The sequence below is a fragment of the Nycticebus coucang genome, chromosome 2 (assembly GCF_027406575.1).
Source record: "Nycticebus coucang isolate mNycCou1 chromosome 2, mNycCou1.pri, whole genome shotgun sequence".
In the NCBI taxonomy this organism is placed as follows: Eukaryota; Metazoa; Chordata; class Mammalia; order Primates; family Lorisidae; genus Nycticebus; species Nycticebus coucang.
In genome coordinates this window covers 57,613,574-57,631,173 of record NC_069781.1, presented here as the reverse complement: position 1 = coordinate 57,631,173, position 17,600 = coordinate 57,613,574, and the positions used below count along the sequence as shown (strand labels likewise).

The following is a 17,600-nucleotide window of genomic DNA, read 5'->3' as shown; positions in this document are numbered from 1 at the left end:
GACCACAAATCTAACCTCGGCAAATTTAAAAAAATAGAAATTATTCCTTTCATCTTCTCAGACCATCATGGAATATAAGTTGAAATCACTAACAACAGGAACCTGCATACCCATACAAAAACATGGAAGCTAAACAACCTTATGCTGAAGGATAGATGGGTTAAAGACGAGATTAAGAAGGAAATCACCAAATTTTTGGAACAAAACAACAATCAAGACACGAATTACCAGAACCTCTGGGATACTGCAAAGGCAGTCCTAAGAGGGAAATTTATAGCACTGCAAGCCTTCCTCAAGAAAATGGAAAGAGAGGAAGTTAATAACTTAATGGGACATCTCAAGCAACTAGAGAAGGAAGAACACTCCAACCCCAAACCCAGCAGAAGAACAGAAATAACAAGAATCAGAGCAGAATTAAATTAAATTGAAAACAAAAGAATTATACAACAGATCAATACATCCAAAAGTTGGTTTTTTGAAAAGATCAATAAAATACATAAACCTTTGGCCAACCTAACCAGGAAAAAAAGGGTAAAATCTCTAATTTTGTCAATCAGAAATGGTAACTATGAAATAACAAAAGACCCCTTAGAAATTCAAAAAATCCTTAATGAATACTACAAGAAACTCTACTCTCAGAAATATGAAAATCTGAAAGAAATCGACCAATACCTGGAAGCATGCCACCTACCAAGACTTAGCCAGAATGAACTGGAAATGTTGAGCAGGCCTATATCAAGTTCTGAAATAGCATCAACTATATAAAATCTCCCTAAAAAGAAAAGCCAGGACCAGATGGCTTTATGTCAGAATTCTACCAAACCTTTAAAGAAGAACTAGTGCCTATATTTCTAAACCACTTCCAAAATATAGGAAAAGAAGGAATATTACCCAACACATTCTATGAAGCAAACATCACCTTCATCCCCAAACCAGGGAAAGACCCAACAAGAAAAGAAAATTATAGACGAATATCACTAATGAATATTGATGCAAAAATAATAAGATTCTAACAAACAGAATCCAACAACACATCAAACAAATTATACATCATGACCAAGTGGGCTTTATCCCAGGGTCTCAAGGCTGGTTCTATATATGTAAATCTATAAATATAATTCAGCACATAAACAAATTAAAAAACAAAGACTATATGATTGTCTCAATTGTTGCAGAAAAAGCTTTTGATAATATCCAGCATCCCTTCATGATCAGAACACTTAAGAAAATTGGTATAGAAGGGACATTTCTTAAACTAATAGAGACCACCTACAGCAAACCCACAGCCAAAATCATATTGAATGGAGTTAAACTGAAATCATTTCCACTTACATCAGGATCCAGACAAGGTTGCCCATTGTCTCCATTGCTCTTTAACATTGTAATGGAAGTTTTAGCCATTGCAATTAGGGAAGAAAAGGCGATCAAGTGTATCCACATAGGGTCAGAAGAGATAAAACTTTCACTCTTCGCAGATGATATGATCGTCTATCTGGAAAACACTAGGGATTCTACTACAAAACTTTTAAAAGTGATCAAGGAATACAGCAATGTCTCAGGCTACAAAATCAACACCCATAAATCTGTAGCCTTTATATATATCAACAATAGCCAAGCCAAAAAAGAAGTCAAGACTCTATTCCTTTCACAGTAGTGCCAAAGAAGATGAAATATTTGGGAGTATACCTAACACAGGACGCGAAAGATCTGTACAATGAGAACTATGAAACTTTAAGAAAAGAAATAGCTAAAGATGTTAACAAATGGAAAAACATACCATGCTCATGGCTGGGAAGAATCAACATTGTTAAAATGTCTATACTACCCAAAGGAATATATAATTTTAATGTAATTCCTATTAAAGCTCCATTGTGATATTTTAAATATCTTGAAAAAATAATACTTCATTTTACATGGAATCAGAAAAAACCTCGAATTGCCAAAACATCACTCAGCAATAAAAACACAGCAGGAGGAAGCACGCTACCAGACCTGAGACTATACTATAAATCGATAGTGATTAAAACAGCATGATATTGGCACAAAATCAGAGAAGTAGATGTCTGAAACATAGAACCAAGAGATGGATCCAGCTACTGACTCTTATTTGATCTTTGACAAGCCAATTAAAAACATTCAGTGGGGAAAAGATTCCCTATTTAACAAATGGTGCTGGGTGAACTGGCTGGCAATCTTTAGAAGATTGAAACTGGACCCACACCTTTTACCATTAACTAAGATAGACTCTCACTGGACAAAAGATTTAAACTTAAGACATGAAACCATAAAAATACTTGAAGAAAGTGCAGGGAAAACTCTTGATGGAATCGGCCTGGGTGAATATTTTATGAGGAGGACTCCCCAGGCAATTGAAGCAGTATCAAAAATACACTACTGGGACCTGATCAAACTCAAAAGCTTCTGCACAGCCAAGAACATAGTAAGTAAAGAAGCAAACAGAATGGGAGAAAATATTTGTAGGTTATACCTCTGATAAATGTCTAATAACCAGAATCCACAGAGAACTGAAACGTATTAGCAAGAAAAGAACACATGATCCCACCTCAGCATGGGCAAGGGACTTGAAGAGAAACTTCTCTAAAGAAGACAGACGCATGATCTACAAACACATGAAAAAAAGCTCAACATCTTTAATCATCAGAGAAATGCAAATCAAAACTACTTTGAGATATCACCTAACTCCAGTAAGAGTAGCCCACATAACAAAATCTCAAAACCAGAGATGTTGGCGTGGATGTGGAGAAAAGGGCACACTTCTACACTGCTGGTGGGAATGCCCACTAATACATTCCTTCTGGAAGGATGTTTGGAGAATACTTACTTAGAGACCTAAAAATAGACCTGCCATTCGATCCTATAATTCCTTTACTATGTATATACCCAGAAGACCAAAGATCACAATATAACAAAGACATCTGTACCAGAATGTTCATTGCAGCCCAATTCATAATTGCTAAGTCATGGAAGAAGCCCAAGTGCCCATTGACCCACAAATGGACTAGCCAATTGTGGTACATGTATACCATGGAATACTATGCAGCCTTAAAGAAAGATGGAGACTTTACCTCTTTCATGTTTACATGGATGGAGCTGGAACATATTCTTCTTAGCAAAGTATTTCAGGAATGGAAGAAAAAGTATCCAATGTACTCAGCCCCACTATGAAGCTAAATTATAGCTTTCGCCTGAAGGCTATAACCGAACTATAGCACAAGACTATGGGAAAAGGGCCAAGGAAGGGGAAGGGAGGGGGAAGTTAAGTTGGAGGCAGAGTAAGAGGTGAGGTACACCTATGGTGCATCTCAGAATGGGTACAGGTGAAACTTACTAAAGGCAGAATACAAATGTCTACATATAATAACTATGAAAATGCCATGAAGGCTACGTTGAACAGTTTGATGAGAATATTTCAGATTGTATATGATACCAGCCCATTGTACCTCTTGATTACACTAATGTACACAGCTATGATTTAACAATAAAAAAAAAAATGGAAAAATTCCTGGTTGCTAGTTTAGTAGTTGTGGGAAGATGGAGCACTATATATTAGCTGTATGCAGCCTCCTGACTTCTTTTCCTCATTTAAATTATTATCTGGGTTACTGTTATTTGAATTCTCCAGGCTGTTATTATTGGAGAATCTGTAGTTCACTGTAGATCTTGACGAATAAACAAATTTTCCTAGCTGAGTTAGTCCACGGTGCAGATACACACTTGTCCCAAACACGTGTTCTGCCTTTTTTTTGTGGGGCGGGGCGCAGTACAGGATATTGTCTGAGATAGAATGAAATTATTTTTCCACCCTAGTGCCTCTATCCTCACAAACAGATGTTTCCTAGCTGCATTCTGAAACGTTTACACTCATACTCAGTTTGAAGCTGTCATACCTGTCCTTGTGCAGCCAGGTATTGGGGGACAGGGCCTGCAAGTTGTGATCAGGATCATCACAAGAAAGTGGGGGTGGAATACATTCAAATGGAATAATTGAAGAGAGTTTAATAAAGGACGTATTGACAAGTGTTTGTCAAGGTTAAGAAAAATTCCCAAGAGATGGTGAGTCATCTCAGCATGGTTAATGTCCTTTGCCTGCAGAGATAGGAGAGGGAGAAGAGAGAGCATCTGTATTATAAATAGAGCTGCCTAAGGGGAGCCAGGACCTTCAGAAGAGGGATGTAGGTAACCAGTAGCAGTCCTGCAGGAGAGTGTCTGGGGAATACATTCCCTGACTTTGCTCTGTTTTCATTTGTGATTTTGTGCCAACTAGAAGCCAGTGGACAAGGGGGCCTATTGATGCATTTCTCAAAGGTTTTTTTTCCAGACCACAGGGCAGGGTTGAGAAGGGTAGAGGGTAGATCTGGAAGGGAACATGGAAGATGCCCCACGTAGGTGGTCTTTGAGCTTTAAATGGACAAGTGTCGTTGCATCTAAGAGGGTTCTAAATAGAGTCAGAACTGGACAGATGTTCATCTATTCTAATAGATGAACATCTATTCTAGTCAGAACTAGAATAGATGTTCTAATGAGTACTTGTTATCTTTAATTTAGTTGTGGTCATTTAAAGGAGACTTTTGGATCTGTTCAGAATGAAATTCCAGTATAGTTAGGTAGGCCCCTGCTTTTTGTTCCTAGAAGAGGCAAATGCAGTGGTTTTCTTTTTATTTTCCACTCCATATGATTTGTTTAGCTCTACTGCTTTTGTTTGTTTGTTTGTTTGTTTGTTTTCATTTCTGTTTTGGGCAACCTCTAGTGGTCCTTAGGAAAATGACATTTTAATATGAACCTATAGTTTTATCAAGTATTTTGTTTGTTCATCCTATTGCCTTCTGAGCCCACATTTCTGTGTTATTTTGTAATAAGTAAAATGTCAAGAATTAAAGATTTGGACTTAATTAGAAGGAACATAAGCAGATAAATAATAAATAAAAAATAATAGTATTTTTAATTTAATTGTACTATTATTGATACTAAATGATGAACATTCATGAAATGCCTCTTTGAAAACACCTAAATGACAAGAAGAAGCCAGTTGCATGAAAATCTGGGACTAATACATTCCAAGTAGACAGAATAGCAAATACAGTGGCCCTGACTTAGGAGTCAACTTGGTGTTTTGAGGAATGGAAACAGGCCTTTTGGAAGTGTGGCTTCAACAGAGCAAGGAGGGAGTGTGGAATAGGTGGGAACCTGAGGCCTTTTGATTTCAAGATCATTCTTTTTTAAGCACCAAAGGGAATAAGAAAAACTTCATCTTTTTCTGCTGCACCCCTTTTAATAAATGGATGTGTTATGTAAAATGTGAATTCACTCTTAAGGGCCAAGAAGGTCACAAGGTTCCTTTAAGGCCATAGGTTCCCCACCCCTTTGGGCAGAGGAAGGTTTATTAGCGTAGTCAAGAGGAAAAGAAACCAAGAACCATGAAACTAGTTTTTTTTTGGAGACAGAGTCTCACTCTGCAGCCCTGGCATTATAGCTCACAGCAACCTCAAACTCCTGGGTTTGAGCAATCCTCTCACCTCAGCCTCCAGAGTAACTGTGGTACTACAGGCAGGTGCTACTATGCCCGGCTAGGTTTTCTATTTTTACTGGAGATGAGGTCTCATTCTTGCTCAGGCTGGTCTCACACTCCTGAGCTCAAGCAATCCACCCTCCTTGGCTTCCCAGAGCTCTAGAATTATAGGCATGAGCCACTGCGCCTAGCCCCAAGAAGCTAGTTTTTACATTAGTTTATATGGGGAAGAAAGAAGACAAAAATTAGGTAAGTTGCAGTGAAAATAAAGAGAAAGAAATGGATTTGGGATTCATTTTGAAAGTGGAATTAAGAGACTTGCTAAGGGATTACAGGTAATAAATTACACAAAGAGAAGTGAGTAGGGCGCTGGTCCCATATGCCGGAGGTGGCGGGTTCAAACCCAGCCCCGGCCAAAAACCACAAAAAAAAAAAAAAAAAAAAAAAAAAGAAAGGAAGAGATATCAAGAGTTCTCTTTTTACCATGTGAAGTTAGTCCAGAAATAGAGTGTATTTTTTTTTTTTTTTTTTGTAGAGACAGAGTCTCACTGTACTGCCCTCAGATAGAGTGCCGTGGTGTCACACGGCTCACAGCAACCTCTAGCTCTTGGGCTTACGCGATTCTCTTGCCTCAGCCTCCCGAGCAGCTGGGACTACAGGCGCCTGCCACAACGCCCGGCTATTTTTTTGTTGCAGTTTGGCCGGGGCTGGGTCCGAACCCGCCACCCTCGGCATATGGGGCCGGCGCCCTACTCACTGAGCCACAGGCGCCGCCCATAGAGTGTATTTTTTTATATGTTAATTAAAAATGAATGTTTTTTTCCTAATATATTGTATATACTCTCACTTTTGGTGTGTTTTTATCCTCTTAGCTTTGGAGGAATTTTTTACATCACTTGTGAAGCAAGAAATGGTGAATATGCCTCGTGGGATATATCACTCTGCACTAAAAGGAGGCACCCGCTCAGACCAAGGGAAGACTGTGGCAGGAATCCCTAATTTTATCCTGAAAATGTATGAGACAAACAAGCAACCAGGATTGAAACCTGGCCTTGCAGGTAAGGATAGTGCATGGTATCAAGGGACAGTCTCTATTCTAACTGGTATACATGAAATAGCAGCTTCAAAATACATGACAAAAGTGAACAGACCTAAAAAAGAAATAGACAAACCCACAATAACAGCGAAAACATTAAATATCTTCTTCAGTAGCTGGCAGAGTGAATAACCTACTAAAAAACTTAGTAAGTTCATTAAATATTAGATCAACACTGTGAGCAAACTTTTATTATTATATTTAGAACACTGTACCTTGCAATGATACATTTCATATTCTTTGTAATTACATGAAAAATTTACCAAGATGATCATATCTTGGACCATAAACTTTAATACATTTCAAAATATTGAAGTTACTTAGAGTTTGTTCTCTGATGACAGTGGGATTAAGCTAGAAAGAAATAACAAAAAGATAACCAGACTATCTCTCTAGTAGGCTGAAATTGAAAGGTGTACTTATAATCCATGGATCAGAGAAAAATATCAAAGCGTAAATTAGAAAATAGTTTGAAATGAATGGTAATGAAGAATAGCCGTATAAAAACTTGTAGGATGTAGCTAAAATGCGGTTAAAGGATTATATTCAATGTATATAATAGAAAAGAAGAAAGAAAAATAATCATGATTTAAACTTTTATTTCAAGAGGCTTGAAAAGAAACAGCAAATAAAACTTAAAGGATAAAAGAAGAAATAATAAAGATAATAAAAATAGAAATAGAAAACATGTAAAGTAAAGAAAATTAGTAAAGCCAAAAGTTGATTCTTTAAAAAAATTTAACAAAATTGATAAAGCTATTGTAAGTCTGGGTAATAAAATCAGAAAATGCAGATTATCAGAAACATTTCTTCAGATACTATGACATTCAAGAGATAAATATCATGAAGAACTTTAAGCTAATATTTTTTTCACAATTTAGAAATTCCTCAAAATATAAAACTTACCAAAAATCTCTTCTCTTACCAAAAAGAGAAATAGAAATACAAATAGTTTGGTATGTATTAAAGAAATTGAATCTGTAAATGAACAGTCTTCCAACAAAGAAAAGCCTACCTGCAGATGAATTCCAAAAAGTTAAGTGAAAAATAACAGTGATCTTAGAGAGAGAAAGAGAGAGAGAGAAAAAAAAGAGTAACAACAAATAGAAAAAAAGAAACATTCTTTTTAGGGGACCACTAGCATAATCTTAATGCCAAAACCCTAAGAGTACTTTACAAGAAAGGAATGTTTCAGGCCAATCTTTTCCATGGACATAGATGCAAAAATTTGAAACAAAATACGAGAAAATTAACTTAAGTAACACATACAAAGAATAATACATAACAATTTGGTGAGGTTAACTTAACATTTGAAAACCAATATAATTTATGTTATTAAGTAAAAAGGGCAGAACAATTGTTAAATGGTCTCAGTAGTGCAGAAAAAGCCTTCAAAAAATTTATGATCTATTCATCATACTAAAAAAGTTTCTCATTTAACTGTGAATAGAAGAAAACTTTTTTTATTCTGATATAGAATAGTTACCATGTCATATTTGTACTTAATACTGAAATATTGAAACTTTGACTTTCTGAGATTAGAAAAAGAAGAGAAAGTTTATCATTGCCACTATTATTCAGTTTTCTACTGAGACCATAGCTAGTGTGATAAGACAAGAAAAAAACATCATAAGGATTAGAATGAAAGAAATAGTCATTATTTGCCAGATGACATGATTGTATACATAAAAAATCCAAAATAACCTATAGACTAATTATTAGTATTAAAAAATGAATTCAGTAAAGTTACTGCTTACATACCAAGGTGAACATACAAAAATCAATTGTTCCTTCTTATATGGCATATCAAATGGAAAATTTAAAAAATGCACTATTGTAATAGCATCAAAAATATCAAGAAACCTGAATAAATTTACCAAAAGTGTATATAACATGTACACTGAAAGCTACAAAATATTTTTGAGAGAAATTACTTCCTAATGAGTGTAATGATATATACCATGTTTATAGATTAAAAGGCTGCATATTATAAAAATGTCACTTCTCCCCAAATTGATATACAGATTTAACCCAATCTCAATATCTCAGTAGGTTTTGAAAATTGTTTGATTCCAAAATTTGTGTGGAAATGCAAAAAGTCAAGAAGAGTCAAGGCAGTTTTGAAGAATCACCAACAAGTAGGAAGATATACATTACTAGATATCAAGATCTATTATAAAGCTACAGTAATTGACAGTGTGGTATTAGTGTAAGAAATGACATACTGACCAATGGAAGAATATAATAGAAAATGTTCAGAAATACACAAGGCCACCAGATTTATGACAAAGGTGACAATGTAGTACTAAAGAGGAAAGGAAAGGTCTTTTCAAAAAATGATCCTGTAATTTGAAACTCTAAATATAAAAAGAATGACAAATTATATTAAAATTAAGGAGAAATAGTAACTAAACTGTACAATTAATCAAGAGTCAACAAGCAAGTGACAGAGGGCAAGACAGAATTTACAATACATGTATCTGAAAAAGGACTTACATTCAGAACATGTCAAATCCTTTTGTAAATCAATAAGAAAGACACACTTAATAGAAAAACAGGAAAGACAATAGACTAGACACTTTAAAAAGAGTGTCTTCAAATGTCAGTGAACACATGAGAAGCTGGTCGACTTCTTTAGAATCAGAGAAATGCAAAGTAAAACTATGATGAGATATTCTGGTAGGCACCAGAATGGCTAAAATGAAAAATGATGGAAAAAAACCACAATGTATCAGTGTATATGTGAAGCAGTTAGAACTGCTGTGGGAGTGTAAGTTAGCACAAGCTTGGAAGACTGGTGCTAACTTGGAAGACTGAGTGAATTTATATCCTGCTTTACCTAGTTATTATATTTCATTTTTAGATATAAACCCAAATGAAACCACCAAAAGATAAATACTATAATGTTACAGAAGCATTTTTTGAGTATTCGTAAACTTGAAAGCTGCCTTAACTGCCTGTTGATAGTAAAATGAATAAACAAATTGTGGTATCTTCACATGATGGAATATTATTCAGCAATGAGAATGAATATACTACACTTGCCTGTAACAATATGAATGATTCTTATAACAATTACGTTGTCAAAGAAGACAAATATAAATTTGTCTTCTACACAGGCTAATTCCATTTATATAAAGCACCAAAGTAGGAAGAATGGTTGGTAGAAGTTGTGCTACCTTTGAAAGTGGAGTGAGTGTGGCTTGAAGGAGGATAAGAAGGGCTTCTGAGACATTGATCATGTTTTGTTTCTTGATCTAGATACTGGTTACACATGTATTCAGTGCGTGAAAATTCATTGAACTGTGTGCTATGACGTGCACTTTTGTCTGTGATTATCATCCTACAATAAGAGATGTTGCAAAATTAATTATATTTTAATTCATCTTGGTCTAAAATGTATCTTCTCATTGGCTCAAAATTACTGGGGTAAATTCCAGGACTACCCTAAATTATCCTCAAGCACTTGACTGGCTGTGTTTGCTTTCGGTTGACACTGGGGGCTGACTGGAGGTGGAAGTTCAGTGGAAAAGTTAGCTGACCAGAGTGGGAGAAGCAGGGAGGAGAAGAAAGTTAATGCAGATAGAGTCCACTTCTACATATAAACTAAAGGGACTCATGTTATCAAGAGTTCAGGAAGATTAACAGATATAAACATTCCTCTTAAATTGAAATAAAAAGAACTTAATTTCTGGAGCTAACAATTCACAAAATTTAAAATAAGTCAAGAATTATAAATTGTTCATTTATTTATAATTATATTTACTTATAATAACTTGTATATAAGTGATACTTTAGATGTTACTTTTTTATATCTCTTACATTTTTTTCTATTCCTTAGATATCAATAATTGAAAATCATAACTTGCTTAGCAAATTATCTTTTCATTTGTAAGTCTCTCTCCAGATTGATTATGGATACTGAGAGTCTAATTAATAAAGTTTTGCCATAAGAAATGTTTTATAAATTTTTTTTTAAGGTGGGATGTTATTTTGCTATGATATTTCAACATATCAGAGTAAAGATGGCAAACCATTGAACAGACTTATGGCCAGTAGAGGGAGAAGTTTCAAGCAGACATCACTTGCTCTCATACATGAGGTAGGTTCCCGTATTCCGCAATGGTGTTTTCTTGTGTATGCCTTAGACAGTGGTTCTCAACCTGTGGGTTGCGACCCACAGGAACTGTATTAAAGGTTGAGAACCTTTAATTCTCAAGGCATTAGGAAGGTTGAGAACCACTGCTTGGGATATCCTTCCTTCACTCTATGTTTATGAAATTGGGTGTTTGGAAATAATTTTTACTTTATAATAATTAACATAGGTTACATTTAAAAGTTACCAACTTAGATGACCCAACTGAATACTAAAATATTTTGATGTATTTCTAAAAAAAAAAAAAAATTGGCATGCTTCCCCTACTGTGCAGCTTAATTATTAGGGGAGAAGTATCTAAGTATTTGATTTATTTCATCAATGTTTAACTTCCATTGTTCAGAATAAATATCAATTAATTATTTAAACAAATAATATTGCTTATGTCTTAACTTTAATCCTTTGCAAGTATGTAGGGGATCAGTGGTTAAATTTGTGAATGTTTGGAATTAACAGTAAATAAGAGGTTTTTCTTCTTTTAAACACAATTGTTTATTTTGCTTTTCCTTTCAGCTAACCTTTTAAAATATAGTTTTATTATGCAAATCATTAGATGATTTGCATGAAATCTGATCATTGTAGATTATAGCAAAATCAAGAAGAAGAGGGAAGTTGGCACTTGGGAAATGTGTTTTTGCTGTTTTTAAAAATATTGTGATACTTATTCTTGTGTATATAAATTAAAATGTATGAATGGATAACAAAATATCACATAACGAGGTATTTTATGATTCAGATACAATAGGTTATACCTGTTATAAGTGAAAATATATACCAGTTATAAGTGAAAATTATGAAATAGAAAAATGTCATGGACTTCATGTAAAAATTAGACGTTCTGAAAGATCCTTCTATAAAATCTTATTTTACTGCATAATTTATAAATTTTAGTATTACTAATTTCAATTCTATTATCACATCATTTGCCACCTATTTAATGGGATACTAAAGCATGGAAGGTTTTTAAAGACCTGTTTTTATACTGTCCCACCCATTTCCCTTTCATATATTTAGCTAGAGTTGAATTCTGTAAATATGTGGTTCAGAACCTTTTTTTATCTAATTTAGTGTCTTCATTCAACTAAAAAAGGAAGAAGGATCTGGGAACAGCACTGTTTCTCTGGGAAGAAGAGAAACTTAATTTCAGGCATAAGTGATTTCTATGTTTGTTTTTCCAGGGCATCTCATTAGTTGACATGGAGAAAGGAAAGATTTGGTACCTTTTTTGTGTTTTTAAGCTGTGCACTTAGCTATTTGAAGGGCAACTAAAGTAGAAAGTCTTAAGGAAAGCTGATTTAAAAAGTCACTATCGGAGCAGAATCAAGAAAAGTGTTAATGCAGTAATAGCAGAAGACTCTATCTAATGGTATCGGCTTTATCCTAGGTATGAGCAGAGAAAGTCTTTAGGGTAAGATTCTTGGTGTTTGTGTTTTAGAGGGTCTAGAAAATTTCAGAAAGATGAAATAATTTATTTTAGGGATAAATGAGAAGGCACATTGGACAGATATCAGCCAAATCTATGGTAGGATTTTAGTTTCGATTTCATAGTCACTTAATTATAGTTAATTCATTAAAAAAAAAAAAAAAAACAAAACAGGGGGTTGGTGCCTGTGGCTCAATGGGGTAGGGCATTGGCCCCATATGCCAGAGGTGACGGGTTCAAACCCAGCCCTGACCCAAAACTGCCAATAAATAAATAAATAAATAAAAAAGAACAGGGAGGGAATGATTCATACTGTTTCTCAGACTGTGACAAAAAAATAATATGAGCTTAGAGAGCTCATTAATAAAGATAATTGCAATGATAACACCTAATAATTAGCTTACATATTTTCAAATTTGGTATACATTTATGAATTTATTTCATATCTGCATTAACACTGTTAATGTGTCAAGATCACATAGAGCTAGTAAGTTGGGGGATCCTGCAAATTGAACCCAGGCAGTGAGGTTCCATAGCACTCGAACTATCTTCTACTTCCCCAGTTTAACCAGAGAACGTTCTAAAAATACCTTTGAATGTTTCCAAGATTACTCTAACGTCTCTTAATTCTTCTTGTTTCTAGTCTTTCTTTTGTTATAATCCATTTGATTTTTTTTCCAGATAGTTTCTTCAAACTCTGGTTTTGTTCCCACTGCTATTCTATCCTGAGTCTTTTTATTTTAAAGTTTCTTCTTGAGAATTGCAATTTATTTATTACTTTTATCAGTTGACGGATCTTTGGGTTTTCCCCAGTACTTGGTGATTATGACTAAGTTCCACGTGTGAACATCTGTTTTCACTTTTTTTGAATAAATAAATAAGGAGTATAATTGCTGGGTCACGTGGTGAGTTCATATATAACTCTGTAAGGAACTACCAATGGTTTTCTTAGTGGCCCTCTAATTTTGAAAGTCTGCAATGTGTTAGAGTTCTAGTTGCTCTGCCTCCTTGCCAGTGCTTGATATGGTCAGTTTTTAAAAATATAGCCATCCTTGTAGTACTTTCCTTTTGTGGTTTTATCTTATATTTTCTTAATGGCTAATGGTGTTGACCATCTTCTTGTGTGTTTATTTCATGTGTATATCTTTTCTTCCTGAGGTGTCTACTCTGATCTTTTGTCTATTTTTTTAACTGGGGATTTTGTTTTCAAAAGAGAGTTCTTTATGTATTCTGTATATAAATCCTTTATCAAAAATGGATTTTATTCAAGCAAATGAAGGCTGTAAAGGACATCCAAATGGGAACAGAGGAGGTCTGACTTTCAGTCTTTGTGGATGACATGATCTTATACGTGGAAAATCCCACAGACTCAACTACAAAGCTCTTAGAAGTGATCAAGAAATATAGTAATGTCTCAAGATACAAAATCATTGTCCTCAAATCAGTAGCCTTTATATGTGCCAATAACAGTCAAATGGAGTGTAAAATCAAGACACAATACCTTTCCCAGTAGCTCAAAAGAAAAATACCTGAGAATATGTCTAACAAAGGATGTGAAGGACCTCTATTCAGAGAACTATGAAACCCTGAAAAAAGAAACAGCAGAAGATGTTAACAAATGGAAGAACATACCATGCTCATGGCTGGGAAGAATCAACATCATTAAAATGTCCTTACTACCCAAAACAACCTACAGATTTAATGTAATTCCCATTAAAGCATCAACATCATACTTTGGAGAACTTGAAAAAATAGTACTTCCTTTTGTATGGAAGTAGGAAAAAACCCCAAATAGCCACTATAATTTTTAGGACTAAAAACAAATCAGGAGGCATCACATTACCTGACTTCAGGTTATCCTTCAAGTCTATAGTGATCAAAACAGCATAGTACTGGCACAAAAATAGACATATAGATCTATGGAATAGAATATAGAACCTAGAGATAACCCAGCCGCATATTTCCATCTGATCGTTGATAAACTGAACAGAAGCATACGCTGGCGAAAAGAATCCCTATTTAATAAATGGTGCTGGAAGACTGGATAGCCATATGTAGAGGACTGAAATTGCACCTGAGCTTCTCACCATTGACAAAAATTGAGTCTTTCTGGATAAAGATTTAAATTTAAGACATGAAACAGTAAAACTTCTAGAAGAGAGTGTGGGGAAAACACTTGGTAAAATTGGCCTGGGAAAAGATTTTATGAAGAAGATCCCCTTGGCACTTTCAGCAACATGGAAAATAAGTGGGAAATGATCAAGCTAAAAAGCTTCTGCACAGCTAAGGGTACCACAACTAAAGAGAACAGACAGCCTCCAGAATGGGTGAAGATATTTGAAGCTGTGAATCAGACAAAGTGTTGATACCCAGAATCTACAGAGAACTCAAATCAATCAACAAGAAAAGAGCAAACAACCCCATTTACAAATGGGCAAGAGACTTGAACAGAAACTTTTCTGAAGGTGACAAATGGTCGACAAACACATGAAAAAATGCGCCTTGTCCCTAATCATCAGAGAAATGCAAATCATAAGCACTCTGAGATATCATCTAACTCTATTGAGATGAGCCCGCATCACAAGGTCTGGAATCTATAGATGCTGGCTTGGATGTACAGAGAAGAGAATAGATTGCAAACTAATACCACCTCCATGGAAAGAAGTTTGGAGAATCCTCAAAGAACTGAAAGTCGACCTTTCATTTGATTCCACAATCCCTTTACTAGGTATCTACCTAGAAGAACAAAAATCATTTTACCATGAGAACATTTGCACTAGAATTTTTACTGCAGCTCAATTCACAATTACCAAGACATGGAAGCAACCCAAGGGCCCATCAACCCAAGAATGGATTGACAAACTGTGGTATATGTACACCATGGAGTACTATTCAGCTATAAGAAAAGATGGAGACTTTACATCTTTTGTGTTTACCTGGATGGAGTTGGAACACCTTCTTCTTAGTAAATTATCTCCAGGAATGGGGAAAAAGTATCCAATGTACTCAATACTATTATGAAACCAATATATAAATAACTACATGTACTGTAGGCCCACACAAAAGAAAAACACAAGTAAAATCTAGCAAGGGGGAGGGGAGAGGTGAGAGAAGGTAGGAGGAGGAGGGAGGTTGATTGGTGCGATCTCATGCCCAATATGAGGGTGTTCAGCACACCCCCTGGGTGAGGGGCTCAACTGCAATTCGAACTTCACCTTTGAAATGAAAACAATGTAACCTAAATATTTGTACCCTCACATTAATCTGAAATGAAATTTAAAAAGAAGTGGATTTTGGTAAACATTTTTACCTAGTCTGTTGCTCATCTTTTAATTTCCTTAACAATATCCTTTCTGGATTTTTAATTTTACAGAATTCCAGTTTATCTTTTTTTTTTTTTAATAGTTCTTGCTTTTTGACTAACCAAAGGTCACAGAGATTTTTTTTGACTTCCTATGTGTAATTTTTATTCTTTTCTCTTTAATTTTTTTAAATTAACATTGCTATAATTCATATACCATAAAATTCACTCATTTAAAGTATATAACTCTTGTTTTCAGTATATTCATAGTTTTGTATCATCTCCACAATCAAGTCTAGAACATTTTCTTCACCCTGAAAAGAAACTGGTTTTTTTTTTTTTTTTTTAGACATAATCCTATTACACAATTAGGATACTATAGTATAGTGTAAATATAACTTTTGTATGCACTAGAAACCAAAAAATTGGTGTGACTCTATTGTAATATTTGCTGTATTGTGGTCTAGAAACAAAACCACAATTATTGCCAACTTGTGCCTCTATTTCACATGTACATTTAGATGGATAGTTTCCTTTTTTCAGAATGCTACTGTTTAATCTGTGGTAAACCTTATAATGAGGGGGTCTTACTATGACATACGATCTTACTGGCATTGGAACAATTCTTTATGTACTGTTTTGTGTTCCTTTCATTTATTTGGGTTAGCTTTCCCACAAAGAATACATATCCTGGATATTCTGTAGCCTTCTCAATGGTACAACTACAGGAAAGTGAGTAGGTGAATGAATGGCTGAAAGAACTTTATTGTTAATATTAGATTTTTCTGCTCATTTATTTTTTACTAGACTTTATTTTTTATTGTGGTTTTAGTTTCACAGCTAAATTGAGTAGAAAGTGTGGAGCATTCACATATAACCCTCTGCCTGTCCTGCCCTCCTGCCTCTCCCCTTCCATCCCACATCAGAGTGGTACAGTTGTTACAAAAGATGAACCTACATCGCTACAGCTCTATTAACACTCTTATTAAACATTCTGTGGGTTTGAACAAATGAGTAATGGCATATATATGCCATTATGATATTGTACAGAGAAGTTTCACTGCCTGCAAATCTTCTGTAATCCCCTATTCATGCCTTCCTCCTCCTCCCTAACTCTAGGCAACCACTAATCTTTTTACTCTTTCTATAATTAATGCCTTTCCAGAATATCATATAGTTGGAATCATACAGTATTTAGACTTTTCAGATTGCTGATTTCACGAATAATATACATTTGAATTTCCTCTATGTCTTTTCATGGTTTGAAAGCAGTGAATAATATTCCATTGTCTAGAGATAGCACAATTTATTTATATATTTACCTGCTAAACCAGCAGTCTCCAACCTTTCTGGCACCAGGGACCAGTATCATGGATGACAGTTTTTCCACAGACAAGATTAGGTGGATACAGGAGGAAGAACTCAGGCAGTAAGGCTGTGTGACCCTTTTCCTAACGGGCCACGGACCAGTACTGCAGTGCCAAAGGACATCTTGGTTGCTTCCAAATTTTAGCCTTATAAATACAGCTACTTTAAACATCCTTATGCAGGTTTTTGTTTGGATATAGTTTTCACCTCTTTTGGGTAAATGCCTTGGAATGCAGTTGCTGGATTGTATGATAAAAGTGTGCTTAGTTTTGTAAAAACTGGCCAAGAGTATTCCAAAGTGGCTGTGCCAGTTTCCATTTCCATCAACGATGGATGAGAGTTTCTGTTGCTCTGTGTACTTGCCTGCATTTGGTGCTGTGTTCTAGATTTTGGTCATTATGATAGGTGTGTGATAGTATCTCATTTTTTTACCTGTATGTCCCTGTGTCCCTGATAACATATGTGGAGCATCTTCTATATACTTATTTTTCATCCATATGTCTTTTTTTGAGACAGTCTCACTATGTTGCCCTCTGTAGAGTACTATGGTGTCACAGCTCGCAGCAACCTCAAACTCTTGGGCTTAAGCAATTCTCTAGCCTCAGCCTCCCATGTAGCTGGGACTACAAGTGCCTGCCACAATGCCCAGCTATTTTTTTGTTGCAGTTGTCACTGTGGTTTAGCAGGCCTGGACCAGGTTTGAACCTGCCAGCCTCGCTGTATGTGGCT

General features: G+C 35.2%; 1 protein-coding gene across 5 annotated transcripts in view; it reads left to right on the top strand.

The window, feature by feature from the left end:
- Positions 1-17,600, top strand: part of FOCAD (focadhesin) — a 329,244-nt gene that overhangs the window by 215,458 nt on the left and 96,186 nt on the right. For all 5 annotated transcript variants that reach the window (XM_053571667.1, XM_053571636.1, XM_053571657.1 and 2 more), the window contains 2 exons: positions 6,400-6,585; positions 10,604-10,725. In XM_053571667.1, the coding sequence (XP_053427642.1) occupies positions 6,400-6,585; positions 10,604-10,725 (308 nt within the window). The remainder of the gene's footprint in view (positions 1-6,399; positions 6,586-10,603; positions 10,726-17,600) is intronic.